Source organism: Lithobates pipiens, unplaced genomic scaffold (genome assembly GCF_037356315.1).
Source record: "Lithobates pipiens isolate NorthernLeopardFrog02 unplaced genomic scaffold, aLitPip1_a1.2 Scaffold_16, whole genome shotgun sequence".
Taxonomy (NCBI): domain Eukaryota; kingdom Metazoa; phylum Chordata; class Amphibia; order Anura; family Ranidae; genus Lithobates; species Lithobates pipiens.
Genome location: NW_027507748.1, coordinates 209,282,624 through 209,306,503, shown reverse-complemented (window position 1 = coordinate 209,306,503; position 23,880 = coordinate 209,282,624). Strand labels below are relative to the sequence as shown.

Genomic DNA, 23,880 nt, shown 5'->3' with positions numbered 1-23,880 from the left:
GTAAAAGGGACTAGCTGTAGGCTGGACTAATGAGACAGGTAATGGTAACCAGGTGAATCGCTGTGGAAACAATGAATGGCTGGTAATTAACCAACAGTTCAGTAGCCTCTGTGCACTGAAAGAAAGAGTTTCTGGTAAATAGGTGCCCAGCACCGACAGCTGTTGAGAGTTAAGCGCATATAATGTCGCAATTGTGTAGGTCTGGCCCATAATAGAGCCCTTCAGAAAGACCTAGCAGCCCCAAAGGCAAGAGTGTTGGTCCGTGGGTTGAAACAGCCAGCTTTTTGTGAACAGCAATAGCTGTGCTGTGGGACTTTGTCTTCAAGGAATTATTAAGATACAGGTGGGAAAAGGTGTGGGTGAAATGTGACTCCCGCAAGAACAGTACCTGCGCTTCAGCCCTAGCTGCTTCAGCTCCAACCATAACAACCATAATCGGTTCCGTTTGTTGGGAGAGCAAAGACCACCTATGTTATGAGACACTATCTTAATCGTAGCCATAGCGGGTAAGAAAGTTGTTGTCCAGACAACCACATGAAAATAGCCAGACCAGGTGTGGATAAAAGAGGTGACCAATTTTTCAGCCACAGAACTCTGCGAAAATGCATTAGTCCAAGCATAAGCCATGAGGCTTAAATGATAGTCTTTCATAGCATCTACTGTGAAACATAGTGCGTCTGATACACCAGCCCATTGCTGGGCCTACTGATCAGGCAGAATTTTAAGTATCTCCACAAACTATTCCTTAATGGACTGAGATACACCAATTGCAGCAAGAACTGGCTGCGCTACTGAACTTGCTAAAGACATATTGTTTTTAGAAAGAAGTTCCAACTTTTTATCTGTTGGATCCTTTAACATCAGTGCATTATCCACCGGACATGTGAGATTCTTGCTCACTGAGGCGATTGCAGCATCAATTGCTGGAACCCCCCATTTTCTTTCATAGAAATCCTCTTCCATAGGCTAAAGTGGAAATGGATTTAGTTTATAGTGAAAACCATTGACCCCTTTAGAACCCTTAGAGGAAGTTCCTGGTCCCATTACCACTCATAGCCTGGAGCATAAAGCAGAGGCACTACCAGAAAAAGAATGTAAACTGCTAGGCTATAGTCCAGTGCCATTAGCTGCTATTAATCCTAGCCTGGTAAAGTATAATGTGTCAAAGGGAAATGCCTGTGTCGCTAACCTGAACAAGCCATTATCCTCATGTGTCCCTCCACAGCCAGCAGCAGCTACACATACACAGCGCTTTACCACTTTCTCCATGTGTGGCTGGCGTCTGACGCCGTTAGCCACGCCCCCCGCACGAATTACGCCCCCCTCTTTTCCTTTCAAAGGAAAGTGTTTTCTCACGTGAGCAATCTCCCTTACCCTGTCCTTGCAGCAGGGTTATCTGAGATAAAAACTAAAAATTCACCCTTCACGGTGGGCTCTGAGACCTTTAGGAAACCTTCAGGAACAGGGGAACCTCCTGTTACCCACAATTCTGCACCTGAGGCAGCACCCTGCCAGTAAAAACTTTTTGGCCTTACTACCAAAAAGTGCTGGATCCCAGGGTCCAGCTCTCTAAAAAGAAGTGTTTGCAAGCAAAGCCTCGTTTCTTCGGACACAAAGCCTGGGTACCATCCATTTAGCCCATGAAAGGACATCAGAACGGATCCGGTCAGCATGGCTAGCCCCAGCAGGGAAGCTTCCAGTGGAGCTCAGCACAGCACATCTTTACTCGTGACCAACACCTTAGACACTGGCGAAAAAACTGAGGACTCCCAGTAGTAGGAGGGGTTGTATAGGGAGTACAATTATTGCCTTAGGGCGTGCCAGTGTCCATCACCTATCAGTGGCCCTATAACCACATAGTAAGTACTATGGCTCTGTGTCCCCTGATGTAATAAATTAAATATTGGTTATGTTCAATCACACGAACACAGGTTGGTAGATGAAAACACGCGTGCAAACCTCATACGGGAATTCCTGGGCACATATAGCCCCCAGGCGCTTTCGGGTGAGGATTGGCAGGCCTTGGAAGCCCTGCTGTCAGCGGAGGAGTGGGGGGAGGCCTTGAAGGCCATGAAACCTGGCAAAAGCCCAGGACCAGACGGTTTCCCAGCGCAATACCACAAAAGCTTTGCAGAACTCTTAGCGCCGGGCTTCCTCTGGGCTTTCAATACCCTCTCCCACACTCCCTGCAACTAAAGAAGCCTATTAGAGGCATATATTTTGATTATCCCCAAAGAGAACAAAGATGCCACAGATGTAGCCAGCTATTGACCCATCTCCCTTTTGAATGTGGAAGTGAAATTGTTTGCCAAAATATTGGCCATTTGACTGTCCTACCATGTGCCTGCATGGGTAGGTCTAGACCAGGTTGGCTTTATCCCAGGAAGGGAAGTTAGGGACTACACCATTAAGGCCCTCAACATACATCACTGGCTCACCTCCACCCAGCGAGAGGTCTGCTTTCTAGCCATGGATGCCGAGAAGACATTCGATCACGTGGCCTGGTACTACATAGACGTGGTCCTGAAGGCCCTGGGATTGGGAAGCTGTATGCGGGCCTATATCAAGGCACTCTATGCCGATCCCAGGGCTAGAGTCTGAGTCAATGGCCACCTGTCGGATGCCTTCCCCATCCAAAACGGGACCAGACAGCGTTGCCCTCTCTCTCCCTTATTGCACATTCTTACCTTAGAACCCCTCCTTCGGTGTATCCGAGCGAACATCAAAGGCATAACAGTACACCAACGGGAGTACAAAAAAAACCACCTTCGCCGATGATATTCTGCTTTTTTTCTCATCCCCGTTAACATCTTTACCCAATCTAATGCCGGTCCTGGAACAATTTAAAACTATCTTGAACCTGAAGATTAACTACTCAAAATCCTTTGCATGAAATGTATCTCTTCACCCTACAACAGTTCAACTCTGTCAGACTAACTTGCCATTCCGCTGGCCTCACATACCTAGGCATACATCTCCCTAGCAAACTTAAACACTCGTATGAAAAAAATTTACTATCAGAACTGAGAATTATACAGCAGGATCTCAATAGATGGGTCCCCCCCACAATCTCATGGTTTGGTCGAGCCTCGATTTTCAAGATGACTATACTTCCTCGCTTTCTGTATAAACTGCAAACTATACCCATTCACTTACCATCCTCTTTTTTCGCAGCCTAAAAGAGGATGTGTAGAGCTTTTCTCTGGGGTAACAAGACAGTCGGGTGGTCAAAGTTAGTCTTGCCAAAAACTAAAGGTGGAATCGGCCTTCCAGACTTGCAGAGGTACTATTGGGCGGTACACCTGACCCGAGTAGTGGACTGGAGGCTTCATAGAAGATGCAAGGGCTGGGTGTTACTAGAGCAGCTGATCTCAAGGACAGAACTTTGTCTAACCCCCTGGCTTGCGAAAACACATATACCAACACCCATTCAATCTCACCCACTTATCGGAGCGACTTTGAACGCCTTTGACAGGGCATGCAAGATTCACGCTCTTTCAGCGATAACTTGCGCGATCACACCTATCAAAAATAACCCTGATTTCCCCCCCCGGGTATGGAGAAAGCTTATTTAGCAGCGGAAAGGCCATTCTCAGACACGCAAACCAAGCATTTCTTCTCAAGGGGAAGATTTCTCCGGCAGGAAGAACTTGCAGCAATCTCAAATACTAAGTCTTTCCCTTTCTGGGCTTACGTCCAGGGAACAAGGAAAGCTTTACAAAAGTCCTAACGGCCCTGGAATCACAGTGTTCTAGCTCCTTTCCCCAGAGTCACTTGATTTCAGTGCTCTATGCTTTAATGTTTGAGAAACCCTACGCTTCCTTGCGCTTGGAACATAGCTGCTGGGAAAATGAGCTAGGCACAATGACTGGGACCACATGTACCTATCCATTCACAAGGGCTCACTTAACGTACAAATGCAGGAAAATGGGTATAAGCTTATAACAAAGTTCCTGTCATTCTCAACCTAAGAACCAACATCTGAATCCAGTAATGGCTGGGCATCATCAAGGTGCAAGTGGCTGACACTGTGATCAAATAATTCAGCTGACTCCTCAATTCCTAATGTTGGGGCGATGGCAGGAAAAGATGTGGATAGGGAGGCAGGTTTATCCACTCTGGCAACTGCAGGGGACTGCACACTTGTCTCTGCTTGCGTGACAGAGGATGAGGAGGATGAGGAAGGTTTAGTAAGCCAGTCCACCACCTCCTCTGCATGCTGTGGTTGAATAGCACAGGCAAGTTCACTAAACAGAGGAAATTATGCCCTGGCTGAGGAGTGACCTCCACGTCAACCTTTGCCTGTGGACACATTTGTTGCTGGTCCCCTTACAGTGCCAAGGAAACTTTTGTCTCTCCTTGTTGTCCTCCCAAACATTATTGGGATGGAGGGGGCGGTGCTTATAAGCAAATGTAAAGAAGAAGTTGAAATCTGTACGTAGATGCACTTTAATCAATGTAAAGTGGTGTTTGGTGCACTTTAATTTGAGTACTCAAGCTACACAGACACACTCCACGGATACACTATAATATACTGCAATATAATGCGCCAAACGTACAGAGCTATATGGAGTTAAACTGGCAGTAACGTGCACAAAACAATATGGTGTTAAACTGGCAGTAACGCGCACAAAACGATATGGCGTTAAACTGCCAGTAAAGCACCCAAAACGATATGGCGTAAAACTGGCAGTAACTCACACAGAAGAAAAAAGGCGTTAAACTGGCTGTAACGCACACAAAACTAGACCATTTTTTGCAATACTGCACTGTGTCGCTTTAACTGACAATTGCGCGCCGTGCGACGTTGTTCCCAAACAAATTTTTTTTCCCCCCACATTTGATCACCTCTGCGTTTTTTTTGTTTGCGCTATAAACAATATAATAAAATAAAGACAGAATTTTGAAAAAAAAAACAATATTTTTTACTTTCTGCTATAATACATATCCAATATATATATATATATATATATATATATATATATATATATATATATATAAACCTTACCAGGTGATCAGCTGTCAGCCAATGACAGCTGATCACGTGATGTAAACAGAGCCGGTAATCGGCTATTATTTCCTCCTCACGCTGATAGCCGATCACTGGCGGCTGTCAGAGAGATATCAGTCCCGATCAAGGAGAGCAGCCTCCGCCTCATTTGTGCCCACCAGTGCACAACAGTGCCCACCAACGCCACCTATCAATGTCACCAGTTAGCGAGTAGTTAACAAAGAAAACCCCTTTCCATTTCATGCTGTCAGCAATGGCACCACATGGAAGAGAAATTTCACAAGGCCTGAGAAAAAAATGATTTCTTTACACTAGAAAGGTGTAGGCTACAAGAAGATCAGCAAAGCTTTACTTATCAGTCAGAATCCTGTAGCAAAAGTGATACAAAAATTTAACAAAGATGGAAGTGCAACCGTCTCACAGAGATATCCAGGCCGTCCAGTTAACGCCTCAACAGGAGTGTCTTCCGATGAGAAGGGTTGAAGAAAATCCCCATGCAAGTTCAATGCCATTAGCTAAAGAAGTAGAAAGCCAAACTAGGATGATTGTTTCCCGTGACACAATATGGCATACACTGCAGAGGAATGGCATGCATGGGTGTCACCCGAAGGAAGGCTCTCCTAAAGCCCATGCACAAAAAAGCCCACCTAGAATTTTCCAGGGCCTATGCTGAAAAAGAAGAAGACTACTGGGACTCTGTACTCTTTTTTTTTTTTTTTTTTTTTTTGTACAGTGGTGTAAAAATTTAGAGACACTTAGTGATGAGGAGTGGGTGAAAATGTATTTTGCTAACCACTTAACCCCCAGACCATTTGGCTGGCCAAAGACCAGACCACTTTTTGCAACTCGGCACTGCATTACTTTAACTGACCATTGCATGGTCGTGCAACGTGGCTCCCAAACAAAATTGACGTCCTTTTTTCCCCACAAATAGAGCTTTCCTTTGGTGGTAAAAATATATATTAAAAAAACATTTTTTTGCCTCAGTTTAGGCCGATACGTATTCTTCTACATGTTTTAGGTAAAAATAAATCACAATAAGCGTTTATTGATTGGTTTGCGCAAAAGTTATAGCGTCTACAAAATAGGGGATAGATTTATGGCATTTTTAATAGTTTTTTTTTTTTTACTAGTAATGACGGCGATCAGCGATTTTTGCCATTGGCATTAATACAGCGATCAATGCGATTAAAATGGCATTGATTACTGTAAAAATGTCACTGGCAGTGAAGGGGTTAACACTAGGGGGCAGGGGAGGGGTTAATGTGTATGGACAGACGATCTGACTGTTCCCTGCTCAGAGAACTGGCAACTGTGTGTTTACACACTTAGCTACTGGTTCTCCGTGTGCCCCGAGCGATCGCGGGAGCTCGGCGGCGATCCATACCGCCGGGCACTCTCATCAGCTCGGGGAGCGAGCGGGGGCACACGCGCCCCCTAGTGGCCGTTTATGTTGCCGACGTAACACAATGGCGAACTGCGGCGGCTGGTCGGCATGCGGTTAAGGACCAAGCCTCTTTTTCAGATTCGGTGTTTACATGTTTAAAACAGTTTTTTTTGCTAGAAAATTACTTACAACCCCAAACATTATATATTGCTTTTTTCTAACACCCTAGAGAATAAAATGGCGGTCATTGCAATACTTCTTTTCACACCGTATTTGCGCAGCGGTCTTACAAGTGCACTTTTTATTAAAAAAAAAAATCACTTTTTTGAATAAAAAAGTAAGACAACAGTAAAATTAGCCAATTTTTTTTATATGGTGAAAGATAATGTTATGCAGAGTAACTTGATACCCAACATGTCACGCTTCAAAATTGCGGCCGCTCGTGGAATGGCGTCAAGCTTTTACCCTCAAAAATCTCCATAACCGACATTTAAAAAATTCTACAGGTTGCAGGTTTTGCGTTACAGAGGTCTAGGGCTAGAATTATTGCTCTCGCTCTACTGATCGGGGCAATACCTAACATGTGTGGTTTGACTACCGTTTTCATATGCGGGCGCTACTCACATATGCGTTCGCTTTTGTGCATGACCTCGTCCGGATGGGGTGTTTAAAAAAATAAATAAAAATTTCTTATTTATTTTACTTGATTTTATTTATTTTTACACTGTCTTAAAAAAAATTGGATCACTTTTATTCCTATTACAAGGAATGTAAACATCCCTTGTAATAGAAAAAAGCATGTCAGGTCCTCTTAAATATGAGATCTGGGGTCAAAAACTCCTCAGATCTCATATTTGGACTTAAATGCAATAAAAAAATAAATTTCATTTGAAAAAAATTACATTGAAAAAATGCGCCTTTAAGAGGTATGGGCCTGTTATGGTATAGAGACGGGTGGGGGCCATCTTAGCCTCACTCGTCTCCATACCACAGACAAGGCAGGTCCTGATCGCCTCCGCCATGAAGCTCTGGTAAGCGGCGGAGGGCGCGGGAGAGCAGCGGGAGGGGGGTGGCACCTCTCCCGTTGCCGATAACGGTGATCTCGCGTCAAACCCGCCGCAGAGACCACTATTATCGTACACACGACTGGCGCCTGAAGAGATGGATATCTCGGTTGTGGCAGCAGCTGCTGCCGTTACTGAGATATCCCTCTTCAAAAAATGGACGTACATCAGCGTGTGCTGGTCGTAAAGTGGTTAAGGGCCGGAAGGATTTGCCCCTTAATGATTTTTGCGATACTGTACTGTGTTGCTTTAACTGAAAATTGTGCGGTCGTGAGACCCTGTACCCAAACAAAACTGACGTCCTTTTTTTTTCTCACAAATAGTGCTTTCTTTTGGTGGTATTTGATCACCTCTGCTTTTTTATTTTTTGTGCTATAAACAAAAAAAAGAGCGTAAATTTTGAAAAAAAAATCATATTTTTTACTTTTTGCTATAATAAATATCCCAAAATAAAAATAAAAATGTCTTCATCACTTTAGGCCAATATGTATTCTACTACATATTTTTTTTTTTTTTACCAAAATCGCAATAAACGTATATCGATTGATTTGCACAAACGTTATTGTGTCTACAAATTAGGGGATAGATTTATGGCATTTTTATTAAAACATTATTTTATACAAGTAATGGCGGTGAGCAGCAATTTTTAGCGGGACTGTGACATTACGGCAGACAAATCAACACTTTTTGGGGACCACTGATATTTATACAGCGATCAGAGCTAAAACAAAATAGCCACTGATTACTGAATAAACATCACAGGCAGGGAAGTGGTTAACACTAGGGGGGCAATCTAGGGGTTAACGGTGTTTCAACGGTGGGGGGATGGGACTGCCTGGAGGAGACGGATTGCTGTTCCTAATCTTTAGGAGCAGCAGATCTGTCTCTCCTCCTCTGACAGAACGGAGATCTGTCTGTTTACATTGACAGGTTTCTGTTCTGTCACTGTCAGGAGCGATCGTGGGTGGCTGCCGGCAGGGGCGGACTGACAACTCATGGGCCCCCCCTGTGTCCCAGCCACACTGCCCACATTACATACATTGGTCTCTACCCCCTTTAGCTGCAGAGGCAGCAGCTGAGGATGTACACATGCTGCGGCAGGAATTATACCCCCTGTTGCTTTTGGTGGATGATCATGACCCAATCAAGTGAATAGGGCCACTCTGCAAACACCCTGCAAGAATGTGTAATGTACGCAGTAGCATCATGCTAGTGTGGGATCCAAGGGGATAAAGCAAGTTATGTGATGAGGCAATACAACGCCTCCTTATAGCCTGCTTTAGCCACTTAGTCGCTGTACTGGATAAGGTTGCACAATCTTTGCAGAGCAAGCCCCATGACAAGCGTGACAGGGTGTATAATTTCTGCTGAGGCTGCAACATGTGTACACTCCTGGACCCCTAGGATGGAAGCAGAGAGGGATTCCTGGGATGGGGGCAGAAAGGGGCCCCTGGGATGGGGGCAGAGGGGAATCCCTGGGATGGGGCAAAGAACTGCAGACATGATAAAAGACAAGAGATGGTCAGATGCTGCGGACATGATACAGGAGGTGGACAGAGGCTGCGGACATGATACAGGAGGTGGACAGAGGTGGCGGACATGATACAGGAGGTGGACAGAGGCGGCGGACATGATACAGGAGGTGGACAGAGGCGGCGGACATGATACAGGAGGTGAACAGAGGCTGCGGACATGATACAGGAGGTGGATAGAGGCTGCGGACATGATACAGGAGGTGGACAGAGGCTGCGGACATGATACAGGAGGTGGACAGAGGCTGCGGACATGATACAGGAGGTGGACAGAGGCTGCGGACATGATACAGGAGGTGGACAGAGGCTGCGGACATACTGCAGGAGGTGGACAGAGGCTGCGGACATACCGCAGGAGGTGGACAGAGGTTGCGGACATACCGCAGGAAGTGGACAGAGGTTGCGGACATATTACAAGAGGTGGACAGAGGTTGCGGACATATTACAAGAGGTGGACAGAGGTTGCGGACATACTACAGGAGGGGGAGAGAGGTTGCGGATATACTACAAGAGGGGGAGAGAGGTTGCGGATATACTAGAGGAGGGGGCAGAGGTTGCGGACATACTACAGGAGGGGGCAGAGGTTGCGGACATACTACAGGAGGAGGGCAGAGGTTGCGGACATACTACAGGAGGGGGACAGAGGTTGCGGAAATACTACAGGAGGGGGACAGAGGTTGCGGACATACTACAGGAGGGGGACAGAGGTTGCGGACATACTACAGGAGGGGGACAGAGGTTGCGGACATACTACAGGAGGGGGACAAAGGTTGCGGATATACTACAGGAGGGACACAGAGGTTGCAGACATACCACAAGAGGGGGACAGAGGTTGTGGACATGATAGTGTCCTCCTCACCTTAGCCTCCTCCTCTCCATCATATTACTTCTCCACATTATCAGTGTGCTGTGTCCTCCTCCTGTGCCTCTTTCTCCTCTCCACAGGTCAGGGCAGCACAGTGCTTCCCTGGCCTGTAGAGAGGAGAAAGGGGCACAGGAGGAGGACACAGCACTGATGATGTGGAGAAGTAATATGATAGATGACAGAACACATCAGTCTCTGTCCCTCCCCTGCATGCCACAGCTTCACCCTCTGCCGCCTCCGGGCTCCCAGCGATTTTCTCCGCTCTCACTCAGAGTTTACTCACAGTTTTACTCTCCTCTTCCCTCCTCAGTCCTCACCCCTGCTCGGCTCTTCTGCCAGTGTCCCGATCGTCTATTTGAAAATGGCGCCGGGAGGGGCCATTACGTTACTGTGCATGTGCCGCCCGGCCGAGCGCGTACGAACTTTTCCGAGCCTGCCCGGCTTCGGAACGGCGCATGCGCTGTTCCATGGTTGGCTCGCGGCCATCTTTTTTACGGGCACCAATGCCCATAATGGATTTTAATGGGCAGCTCCAAAAAGGGGTTAACTCTGCGGTTGCAAACACCGTGGGGCCCCCTGCTGGACACCGGGCCCTCGGTCGGCGCCCGACTGCCCTAATGGTCAGTCCGCCCCTGGCTGCCAGGCACCAAGCCCGCCGGGCAAGTGCATTGGTGTCATGCTGTGGGTGCATGTGTTCCCCCTACAGCTTTTAAAGTGGCCAACGTACAGGAACGGCAATTCGCCCAGGAGGGCCAACCTGTCGCAGTATAACTGGTGGCTGGTCTTTAAGGCCCGATTCACACCTATGCATTTTTAGTGCTTTTTGCATTTTGCAGATTTGCACTACAGGACATGTTCCATAGGAAACCATGTTAAATGGACTGTAGTGCAAATCTGCAAAAAGCACTAAAACTGCATAGGTGTGAATCAGGCCTAAGAGGTTAAAGTATGCTTATCCTCCCTCACAGCGCTTGACTCAGTTATTTATCATTCATAGAGCCCATTATACCCCTTTAAAACTGTACTCCTGGGGGAAAGCAACATCAAATTGTCCAAGATGTATTACTGGTACAGGCTTTCTGTACACAGGACGTTTCTCAACTTCTCCTGAACGCTGGGACATTACAGCTAGTAATCCACGTTTTTAGGAGCGTTTACAAACTGCATTTGCTTTTAGAAGCATTTACTAAAGATAACCTCAGGAGACCCTGCCAAATGATTAGAAAGCACTAAAAACAAGTATTTATTAACTATTTAAGCCATTCTGTGAGAGAAGTGTGAGTAGCAGCTGAGAAAGTAGTGTGCTTGTAGCTAGCTTTTATTTTTTGGTTGGTTTGTTAATATGGATTCCACGATGAGCATGTGTGAGGAAATGCTCCTGATGTTGCTTTTGCTGAGGCTCCAAAGACGTAGAAAATTGCTTGAGAGAACCAGAGTTCATAGCTACTGGACACATCCATTGATGGCTCAACGCATGTCTACAGGATACTTTTCTAATATGTATGTTCAGCTCCGTAATTACCTAGAGAAATCTTTTAATTTTACACATATGTCAATTGCCACCTTTGACATTCTCTTGGAAAAGGTTAGATCCCATCTAGTTTGCATGGACACCAACGTGAGGAAAAGCGTGCCACCAGCAGAATGTCCGTTGGTGACTCAACTTAAGCATAAGTGCAAGTCATGTATTGTACAGCATAATTGGCTGATAAGGGGAATATCACATGGTATATAAAGTTTGCAGGCAGTGATAATTGAGTTTTTGGTGTGTTTTTAGCATTCAGGCTCAAAAGTAATAAATAAAATGTTTCCCTTTAAAAACGCCTCTAGACCAAAAGGCACCTAAACACGGGTAGCTGCGGTTGGCGCTTGAAATGCCTCTAAACACAGCTTCTGAATGCATTTTTTTGGTTTCCAAAAAAAGTCTCTAAATGACCCTGTGGAAATGTACTCATAAGATAACAGAGGAGAGTTCAGAAGCAGTTGAAAAACAAAAACCCAACTGCTCCTAAACGTCCGTTTACCAGCAGCAGTGTACAGGAGGCCTTACACATAAGTTGTGACGATGTCCCAAACTGTATCGCTACTGGGAGTGTGTATTTGATGCTTTAAATTCCTTGTGCTTTACCGTTGGTTGGAGCTATGTGAGGGAAATGTTTAACCACTAGGCATCCGTGCTAAAGCCGAAAGACATTTTTGCTATGTACATGCTATGTGTTGGAAATATCTCATAAATGGACCACTTTTTTTTTTTTTTTTACACAAAGCGGTTTAATTTTTTCCCACATTTTCCAAAAACTTCTGGAAAAAAATGAAACATTCAAAAGACTCATTATGCCTCAGATTATGCGTTGGGGTGTTAGCTTTCCAAAATGGGGTAATTTTGTGGGCATTTCCATTGTCCTGGTGCTCCAAGGCCTTCAAAAGTGTAATAGGTGGTTCAGAAATGAGATGTGTAATTGATGCTCCTAATACCCTTGAAAATGTTATTTCAATGTTGGGCCTCTGTATGTGGCCAGGCTGTATAAAAGTCTCATACATGTGGTATCGCCATACTCAGGAGTAGCAGAACGTATTTTGTAAAATCTTCATTTTGCAAAGAATTGTGGGGAAAAAAAATTACAACATCAAACGCCTCACCACACATCTTACTAAATACCTTGGAGTGTCTACTTTCAAAAAAGGGGTCATTAGTGGGGTATTTGTACATCCCTGGCTTGTTTGGGTTGCAAGAAATGAAATAGGCCACCAGTACTGGTGTAAATCAGTCTTTTAAGATTTGCACCACAACTTTTAGACTCTCTAACTTTCACGCAGACCAAATAATATCCACTAATTTGGGTTATTTTTACCAAAGATATGTAGCAGTATAAACTGTGGCCAAAATTTATGAATAAAAATTTATAATTTGCTAAATTTTATCACACAAACTAAGAAAAATGCGTTTATTTTTTCAAAATTTTCGGTCTTTTTTCATTTATAGCACAAAAACCCCCCAGAGGTGATCAACTACCACCAAAAGAAAGCTCCATTTGTATGAAAAAAGGAAGAAAAATTAATTTGGGTACAGTATTGCATGAGTAATTGTCATTCAAAGTGGGAGAGCACTGAAAGCTGAAAATTGGTCTGGTCAAGAGGGGGGTTTAAGTGCCCAGTTGTCAAGTGGTTAATGTGTTTTTTGTTGTATAATGAAAAAAATTCAATAAAAACTAATTTGATTTGGGGGAAAAAAAAAAAAGAGTGATAAGACCAAGATGAAATGTTTTTGGCGTCACAAAAGGTGAAGAGTACAAAGAAAAACGCATGGTGTCTACAGTGAAACATGATGGTAGTAGTATCCATCTGTGGGGCCGAGTGCTGCTGTTGTCGGGGAGCTGCATTTCATTGATGGTATGATGAATTCACAGATGTACTGCTCTATATTGAAAGAAAAGATGCTACCATCACTCTGTGCCCTTGGTCATCGTGCACTTTTCCAACAGGAAAATGATCCAAAACACACATCTAAGCCAAATTTTACATTTCTGAAGAACGGGGTAAAAGTGCTCCTGATCTGAACCCAAACACTTTGAGAATTCTGAAGGGACAAGCTGAGTATCACTCTTAATCCAGTAGCCAGGCTCTAAAAGAGGTCGTTCTTGAAGAAAAGGAAAAAGATAGATGTTGCAATAGTCACCAAGTTGTTCATTCGATGCCTAGAAGACTTGGCACTCTACTTACAAATCTTGGAGGTCGTACAAAAAAATACTAGATGTAGTTGTTTATGTTCTGAGGTGTATTCATTTTTGCATCAACTAATTTGAGTAAAACTGAAGATTTTGCCATCCAAGTTATATTATTAACCTTACTTTTATGTAATGGGCTAAACAAATGTTCTATAAAACTCACTTTTGTCAACATTTTGGAAATCGTTCTAATCATTGAGATATACTTTTCAGAAGGGGTGTACTTATTTATGCTGAGCAGTGCACATATACAGTGGGCAAAATAAATATTAAATAGGTCATCATTTTCTAGGTAAATATATTTGTAAAGGTGCTATGGACATTAAAATTTTCACCATGTCAGTAACAACCCATGTAATCCATACCTACAAAGAAACTAAAACAAACAAGTTCAGAAATTAAGTTGTGTAATAAAATGGAATGTCACAGGGAAAAAAGTATTGAACACGCAAACTGAAATTTATTGAATACTTCATACAAAATCCTTTGTTGGTAATAACAGCTTCTCTACGCCTGCTCTATGGAGAAACTAGATGCATTACTCAGGTGTGATTTTGACCCATTTGGATAAACAGTCTTTAAATCTTGAAGGTGCTGTGGACCTTTTCTGTGAACTCTGATCTTTAGTTCTTTCCATAGATTTTCTATTGGATTCAAGTCAGGTGATTGGCTGGGCCGTTCTAGCAGGTTTTTTTTCCTTCTTTCTTTGAAACCAACTGAGAGCTTCCTTGGCTTTGTGTTTGCTTAAAGGTCCTCCCACGTTTCATCCTGGTAAATGGCAGGAGATTTTTATCAAGAATGTCTTGGTACATTTTTTCCATTCATTCTTCCTTCAAGGGATATGAAGTTTGCCAGTACCGTATGCTGAAAAACAGCCCCACACCATGATGGTCCCACCTCCAAACTTCACTGTTGCTATGGGGGCATTTTTGGGGTGACATGCAATGCCATTTGGCCTCCAAATATGGTGTGCATTATGGCATCCAAAGAGTTTAATTTTGGTCTCACTTGAGCAGGCTTGATTCTCCCAGTATTTGCCAGGCATGTCTAAATGTTTTGCAGTAAACTTTAAACAAGTGTCAATGATTTTTCTTCAGCAATGGAGTCTTGCTTTGGGAGCATGCATACAGGCCATGGCAGATGAGTGCAATACTTATGGTTTTCTTTGAAACAAATGTACCTTCTAATAACAGGTTTTTCTGAAGCACTCCACAACTGGTTGTTTGCTCTTGGACAACTAGTCTCAATTCTTTTCACTCGTCTGTCAGAAATTCTTTCCATTTCCTGATTATGGCCTCAACAGTGCTCACCGGAACATTCAGACGTTTAGAAATGCTTCTGTAACCAATGCAATCCGTATGTTTTGCAACAATAAGGTTGGGAAGGTCAAGAGAGTTCTTTTGCTTTTACCTATCATGAGGTTTCTTGTGTGACGCCTTGGGAATGAGACCCCTTTTTATAGCCATTAGTTGACACTGAACCAGCTGATATTAATTTGCACTTTTTGATCAATTTTTTTTTCTCCTCCCTTTCTTCATGTGTGCAGTACTTTTTCCCGGAGTCATTCCATTTTATTGCACATCATTTCTGAGCTTCTTGGTTTTAGTTTCTATGTGGTAAAAATGTAATGTCAATAGCACCTTTAGAAATATATTTACCTAGAAAAAACGATGACGTGTTCAAATACTTATTTTACCCTGTGCAAGATGCAGATCTATAATCGAAATAGAGTGATAAACACACACACACACACAATGCTGTAGCTATACGTTCAGGTCTCCTTCCCACTCCCACCCTAAGACTGGACAATAAATAGGAGACGCAAAAGTCAGAAGAGCATCAGTCACTCTGCTCTCCTGCCATCTGCATAACCAATAGGCTCATTGTGCTGCTTCTCCTTCCTTCTTTCTGAGTTCTGCTACCTAGGAACTGCAAGAGGCCTATACCAAGTCAAATTAAGATACGTTCACTGCTTTTCACTTAAAAAAAAAAAACATGCAAGGATTGGTTAATAATTACAGAAAAGCAAAAACTTCTTTCTTTTCAATCTACTTGTGTTCATCTTTCATGAAAAAAAAATAAAAAAAAATAAAGTGTAAATCAAGGTTTGTTGATAATAAGAAACATAAATCACAATAACAGCTGGTAATAAAAAAAAATGGAAGTTAATTTTATTTAGAATTTGACCTTGCATCACCACTATAGGAAAAGATGGAATTTCATGTCTACATCCAGCTTGTGTGAGAAATATATTCTTGTAGCTTTACATAATATATGTTGCCACACAACAGGACAAAATTAATGTAAATAAACAGTGACCTCTTATTCAAGATCTTTGTTTGTGTTTTTTATGCTTCTTTTTCTTTGAGCTTTTTTTGGTCTTCTCTGCGTGTCGTTTTTTCTTTTTGGCAGGCTCAGAGTCGCTATCAGAGCTGGAAGTAGATGAGCTCTCAGATTGTGAGGAGGTTTCCCTGTCCCTGCTGTGCTTCTTTCTCTTCTTTTCCTGCCATGAAACAAAACAGAGGGATAGTTCATGTGTCAAATACATCAGTCTCAGATGTTTCTGTGAATCAAAATAAAACCAGTACAAAGTCTTCAAAGTGCACACCAGGACAATTCCATACATTCAAATCCTCAATCCCAGACAGGTACTGGAAATGTGAAAATTAGGTAGAATACGTATCTAGGACAGTAACCTGATGACCCCCATACAGGAAACACATACCTGAACATTTTAAAAACCCAACACCATATCCTTCAGCTTTTTTTCTCTACACTAATAGAATATTGGCATTTTCCCCCTGTCATTTTCTCTAGACCATAATGCCAAAGACCTGCAGTCTCCACCCTAGCAGATGGCCCCTTCAAGCAGAGCAGTCTCTCAATCATCTGCTGCTGGGAGGCTATAGAGAAGACCCTGTGGGTTGATTTACTAAAACTAGAGAGTTCAAAGTCTGGTGCAGCTCTGCACGGTAGCCAACCAGCTTCTACCTTCAGTTTGTTCAATTAAGCTGTCAAAATAAATAAATAAATAAATAAAATCTGGATACTGATTGGTTTTCATGCACCAGATTTTGCACTCTCCAGTTTTAGTAAAATTAACCTGCGTTTTACTCTCAAATTTGTTACCTGGAAATAACCATAGACCGTTTTTATCTTGCAAGGTTGGCCATCTAGGGCCAAGGAGGTCTATTACCACTTAACACATACACTATATTGTCAAAAGTATTGGGACACGTGCCTTTACACATGCCACATGAACCTTAATGGCATCCCAGTCTCCGTCCATAGGGTTCAATAGTGAGTTGGCCCACCCTTTGCAGCTATAACAGCTTCAACTCTTCTGGGAAGGCTGTCCACAAGGATTGGGAGTGTGGCACTGGCCCAAATCATTTGGAGGAGGGTTCAGATTATGGTGTTGGTTTTTTTAGTGAAGGGAACTCTTAAGGAGTCAGCATACCAAGATATTTTGGACAATTTCATGCTCCTAACTTTTCCTTCCTGTTCCAACATGACTGCGCACCAGTGCAAAAAGCAAGGACCATAAAGACATGGATGAGCAAGTTTTGGGTAGAGGAGCTCGACTGGCTTGCACAGACTTCTGACCTCAACCCAATAGAACACCTTTGCAATGAATTAGAGCAGAGACTGCAAGTCGGGCCTTTTCGTCCAACATCAGTGCCTGACCTCACAAATACACCAAATGCACTTCTGGAAGAATGGTCAACCAATCCCATAGACCTACTCCTAACCCTTGTGTGCAGCCTTCTCATAAGAGTTGAAGTGGTTATAGCTGCAAAGGTGGAGCCAACTCAATATTGAACCCTACAGACCAATACATCATTAATACATCATTGTAAAGGCAGGCATCACAATACTTTTGGCAATAGTGTGTGTGTGTGTGTGTGTATATTATATTTATATATATTTTGCAATTTTAATAAAACGGTCTGTGTGATTTTAACATGTACTACATAAAAGGAGGACACATCTCTCTCAGGGCTCTGCTCCTATAACAGAGCCTGGGAGATGCTGCTTATGCTGTGGAATGTTTGTTAGTGAAGGAATGGCTCACAGCATCAATAAACACAGGAATGGGGAGCGACCCAACAACCTGGAACTAATGTCAGCAGAACAGAGACCACTAGCTGGGCTATAACAAGGGAGAGAGCTACAGAAGAACACAACTGACACTTTTATAATAATATGACAATTTAGGATAATGTATAATTGAGGGAGACTGTTGCCTAAGCTGAAAAAGATTTTATACTGGATGTTTTATGTTGCAAAATAATGCACTTTTTAAAAAGTGAGATTGTAAAAAGGGAATGTTAAAAGAATTAAAATAAAATATCCCCCCCCCCCCCCGGTATAAAATTGTGAATTATCAACAAGTTGCATGTGCAATCTCAGGCTCCTACAGACTGTCAGTGTAACAGGCAGTTACTGAATGACAGGAAGCAAAGATTTACCCAGAGTGCTGATCAGCACCCTGGTGGTTAATTGAGAACTACAAGTCATCAGCCACAAAGGCTGACAGTAGTCTTAGTTCTCCCATTCACAGAACTTTGAATGAAGGATGTGGTCAGGTGGGCGGAGCCCCGCATGGCCTTTTTTTTTTTTTTAAATGGGGCTAGGGTTGCGGAGAAGATTCCAAGATCCCTGGCCCGATGTCCCCACAGGGGATGGCAACTAAACATGGGTGCAACATGTAGCATGCTACTAAATGTGAACTTCGCCTTTAAAATCTTTGTGCCCCCCCCCCCCCCCCCATAGCAAGCCGCCATTTATAGACACGTACGCTATGTGGACACAGCAACTGTATGAACACAGCCACAGGTCCTAATTTGACAGGCATGCGGATGAGCTCAGTGAAGCTGCCCCCCCTACAATCAGCACAAATAAAAACTCAAGTGTTTCTTTAGTGCTACGTTTGTGCTGTTTTGTGCCATAAAAAATTTACATTTGTGCTGCTTTTATTTTTAAGATATTAGCAATTGTTTTTTTTCCTTAGATTATGACATCACCTAGCCCCCCTACAACAGCCAAATGGCACGAAACTGGTCTTGTTGATTAGTGCTACATTTGTGCTGCTAAAATTTCTGTTCCATCTCTTATCGTTTTTGCGTTATTAATGATTTATTAAAGGTCACTCAGCCCCCCAAATTACACAAAACTGGTCTGGTTGGTTAGTGCTACGTTTGTGCCATTTAAAGTTTTGTTCTATCTTTTATCGTTTTTGCGTTAATAATTTATTAAAGGTCACCAAAGGTCACTGAGCCCCCCTAAAACACCCAAAAGACACAAAATTGGGATGGTTGGTTAGTGCCTCATTTTTGCTGCTAAAATTTTTATTTGTGCTGTTATGGTTTTTTAGTTAACAGCTTGTTAATATTTGATAACACCCCACCCACTTTGCACCCCATGTTATTAAATCTTAAAAACAAACATACTATTTGTTAGTGCTACGTTTGTGCTTTTGTGTGTCATAAAAAAAAAAAAAAAAAAAAAATTGTGCTGCTTTTATTTTTAAGATGATAGCAATTTTGTTTTTTTCCCCAGACGATGACATCACCCCGTCCTCCTGTCACGTGCCTGGTTAGTGAGCTCCTGGTTAGACAGCAGCCATGGGAGCACAGCAAGGTATGAGTGCCTGTGATCAGTCCAGTAGACTGCGTGGTGGCAGCAGTCAGGAGGTGGATGTGGCAGCAGAACCGGCTGGTGGCAGGTGAGCTGGCACTGTGTGAAGTTGGCACCCCATGTTTGTAAAACCTGAATACTATTCGTTTGTGCTGATTTGTTCCGCAAAAATTAGCATTTATGCCGGTTTGGTTTCTGAGATATTAGATATTCAATTTAATGTAAGCCCCGCCCACTTTGCACCACATGTTGCTGAATTTTAGAAACAAACATGCCATTCGTTTGTGCCGCATTTGTGCTGGTTTGTGCCGCAAAAATAAAAGTTTGTGCCGTTTTGGTTTTAGAGATATTGGGGTTTATTTACTAAAGGCAAATCTACTTTGCACTACAAGTGCACTTGGGCAGTCGCTGTAGATCCGAGGGGGACATGCAAGGAAAATAAAACAGCATTTTAGCTTGCACATGATTGAATGATAAAATCAGCAGAACTTCCACTCATTTCAGATCTACCCCTTAGATTTACAGCGACTGCACTTCCAAGTGCACCTGTAGTGCAAAGTAGATTTGCCTTTCGTAAATAACCCCCATTGCGTGTTATAGTTGCCGAAACACCACCCACTTTGCACCCCATGTTGCTGAATTTTAAAAACAAACACGTCATTCATTTGTGCCATAAAAATAAACTTTTGTGCTGCTTTGGTTTCAGAGATATTGTGCATTATATGTTGCCAAACCACACTGATTTTACACCTCGTTATTAAATCTTGCATACAGAACTTACATAACCTATACTCAGCTTGGGTTTCCTTAATGTAATGCTCCTCCCACTGTAACGGCACTGCACTTCATACTATAACTTGGAAAAGGCATGACCATTGTAGAACAGACGTTTCATCCTTAGCCAATAACTGCCAGACCAACCCCATACTCCATCCCATCTATACCATTAAATCCCATTAATGGAGACCACACCATAAATGGAGTAAAACATTGGCTGTAGGAGCCTCTTTATTAACAAATAAACGTAAATGAACATGAACTGTAAAAAAACATTTATTAAACCAAAAACCCATCAGTCACTAATCGTTGGTCTTTGCAGGAACCCCAAACTATCGTATGTTCAAGAATGAACTGCGGTACCTTTTACTATACTAGGCCTCCAGCTGACATACTGGCTTTGAGATAACACACTAACCGCAGTGTACCCATTAACCAATTCCAGCTAAACCACATTACCTGGAATACACCAGAGGGACTTATACCACCGATGGGTCCCGAATTCTTCCTTATCCGAGGTTTCTTCATTCGCCAGCAAAGACCAACCTCTGCCACAGCGCACAAGGGGAAGACCTTACCCTTGCGTGCCCCTCCACACCCTCAAAGCTCTCTGAGGTGTCCGTTTATGAAGCAGTGATCAGTGGAGATCCAGAGGATCGCCGCTGATCACAGCCCATAAACAGTTTATAAACCAGAGATAATCAGGGGAGAAGTGTTTGAACTTGTTCTCCCGCCGATTATCTCCACACACTGAGAATCCTCATAGAATGACACAGTAAGGGTCACTTTATGAAGCTGCGATCTCAGCGCTTCACTGGTGATCTGTGTCAGAATTCACACTCCCCGATTCACCAGCTCAGAGGTGGAGAACCGGGGAGTGAAGAAAGAATCTGGGGGGATCTGAGGAGGAAAGAGGAAGATGATTAACTTCCTTATGCCTCGTTCAGACCCCCCAACACTGTAACCATGTCCCCCTGTCATATTTATGTGTATACATATACATTATATATATGTATATATCTTTATTTCACTAACATTAATCACACCGTGTGTCAGTGTATTGAGCTGTGATAATTTATCACTGCTTAATAAATTGACATCTCTGTGTATCGGTGAATTTCTAGTACTGTAATCTCCTAAAGTCTCACGAGATTGCAGTATTAGGGGCCGTTCTCCAGTGTTAGAAGCGTTTGTAGATCGCTTCATTCCTCCAAGGGTGAAGCGATCTACTCCGCTTCATAAAGTGGCATACAGAGGAGAAAGATCTCCTCTGTGAATGCCGGAGAATGAAGCAGTGAATAGATTTCACTGCTTCATAAAAGGACACCTGAATACCATTCTGCAACCCCAGGGCCCACAAATTGATTCCCACTACATTGGAGGTGTACCCCATCACCCCAAAAGGTATCCCCAAGTATCCGTTTCTAGTTCAAACTACCAAATAACCAGACCCCCATTCCTAAGTACAAATCTGCCTACCTCCCTGTTGACCTTCCTGTGGGCCTTATTGAGCCGCTCCACCAACTTAGCCAAATGCCAAGTCGTCTGAGCACATGATGAGCATATCCGGGAAGGCCATGAGGCACCAGAGGAAATTAAACTTGACATCACAAATGATGTCCAACATGGACCTCAGTCCTAAATCATTGCCGCCGACATGTAACACAAGAACATTCGGCGGTCTATCCACTCGTGCGAAGCAATGCACTTCCGGCACCACTCTGCTCCACAGCATGCCCGGTACCCCCAACGAGCGGACACAAGTTTCCTGCCTAGAAATGCCTGGTTGCCTACCATTGTGCCTAACGTCTGCTCGCCTGGCCACCCAAAACACATAGGAGTGGCCCAGTATCCAGACAAGGCCCATCACGCCACCTGAAAGAAGAAACACAACAAATTACACCAAACCAGCACGCAAGCACAGGCTTACCAACACAGAACACGCACAAAATGAACTAGCCCCCCCTAATCAGACAACAGATGAGGGTGAACATATAGCTGGAACCTCTTCAATCCCCACCTACCAATACACTTGGCCACTTCATCATCCAACCCACACCTGGCGGCTTCTGTTGGCTGCCCCAATTTGGAATGAGTGCGAAATGAATTCTTCCTCCTCCAAACCCAATGCCCTTAAACATTTACGGAAAATAGATATGAATTGAAATCTGGACAAGGGAGACCCATCTGCATGTAACAAAAAGGGCCCAGCCAAATCCGGGTGCACTGTGAAAAACTCTCTGACAGCACCAGACACAAGGGCAAAGCCGGCACAGCAAAAATCGGAACCCTTCTGCCCCTACCAGCCTGATCCGTTTTGGACCATCGCAAAAGCAGGGATACCCTGTCCTCCACACAGATGACCTCCCGATCCAACATACCCCCATGGACCCTCTTGGAAGGGCCCACTAGTTCGCCAATCCGAAAAGCTACAAAAAAGTCAGAGAGGAGGTCAATTTAAACAAAGAGACCTTGTAGGCTGAGGAACACAGGGAAACCAACTGGGCTAAAACATTTTGCAGAATATCAAATGAAACAGGGCGCCTGGAATCCCTGCACTTCTGAGACCTATAATACCCCTTTAGACCCTGTCGGACCCAAAACTCTTTTGTGAAATCACGACAGCCCTGCAATTTCAAGAAAAATGCTAATCCTGCCAATTTCCGCTTCACGACTGACACCAACACCCCCTCCTCAAGGTTCCATGAAACAAAGTAAAGGACCAGCAACCTCACCTCTGGGCCCTCTTGCTCCACCTCAGCCTGCTGCAGCAAAGTCAACCTCTCTTGCCATAATTTATTATAGGCTGCCCACGTCATGTTACACAAGGACCATCTGATCCATCCGGAGACGACCCCAAGGCAATCCTCCACAATCATTTGGGACAAGGGACCCTGCGTTGCTCCACTGCCATCTCTTGGAACCTGCCCCACTGAAGCGAGACAATGCATCAGCTAAGCCGTTCTCAACTCCTGGGAGGTAAACAGCATAAAGAAAAACATTTAACTGCAGACAACGTAACACTAGGTGCTGAATAAGTCGGATCACGGGTAGCGACGAGGCTGTGACACGGTTGATGACCTGTACCACCCCAAGACTGTCACCATGAAAACACACTTTAAGATCCTTCTTTAGGCACGAGCCTCAGGGGTGACATGCACCGAATCCGCTAAAGGCTGCGAGGGAAAAGGGCCACCCATGCTGCCCAACGCAAGTTCCTTCCACAATTTCTCAGAAACCATTACAGGATGTTGCAAGGCCGAACGCGAGTTCTGGGACACTGTTGGAAGAGAGGCCAGGGAACAAGGTATGCAAAAGCCTTCAGAAAAACCCACCCCTAAAAACCGAGAGGCCTTCTAATCTGGATCCGCATCCTTTCCACCCTCACCAACATCATCCCTTTTGTTAATAGGCTCGCCAGCACGGCCCTTCCCCTGCTTGAAGCAGCGGGACAAGGGATGCAAACCTCCGCAGCCGGAGCACTTGTGCTGGCAACGGCAAGCCCCCCAAACTTGCAGGAGCCCTCATTATACTGCCAGCAGACACCTCTTTTCTTTGCAGCTGGTTGTCCGGGGGCCACCGGCCTGCCCTGGAAAAAACTGATTAGGGGCCTGCGCTGAGGTCATAAGTCAAACTAATTTCTTTGTGGTCCCACTGCAAGGATGGACAGAGAGGAGGTCTGCTGCCAGAACTGCTAGTCTTACCTCAACCATGCGGATACCCCATAGACCCTGTAGGCCTCCCTGATGGCGTCAAGATAACAGAAGAGCGCTGAACAGTGTTCCGGATTCTTCTCCCCAACTACACTTGCCATAATGGCAAAAGCCTGCAGCCAATTAGGTAAAGTCCATGGGATCAGCCTGTACAGCAGTTTTTCTT

At 44.0% G+C, this 23,880-nt stretch overlaps 1 protein-coding gene across 2 annotated transcripts in view; it reads right to left on the bottom strand.

The window, feature by feature from the left end:
• Positions 1–15,730: 15,730 nt before the first annotated feature.
• ZCCHC17 (zinc finger CCHC-type containing 17) overlaps positions 15,731–23,880 on the bottom strand; it is a 49,201-nt gene continuing 41,051 nt past the window's right edge. For both annotated transcript variants that reach the window (XM_077480962.1, XM_077480963.1), the window contains exon 8: positions 15,731–16,087. In XM_077480962.1, the coding sequence (XP_077337088.1) occupies positions 15,911–16,087 (177 nt within the window). In that variant the 3' untranslated portion in view covers positions 15,731–15,910. The remainder of the gene's footprint in view (positions 16,088–23,880) is intronic.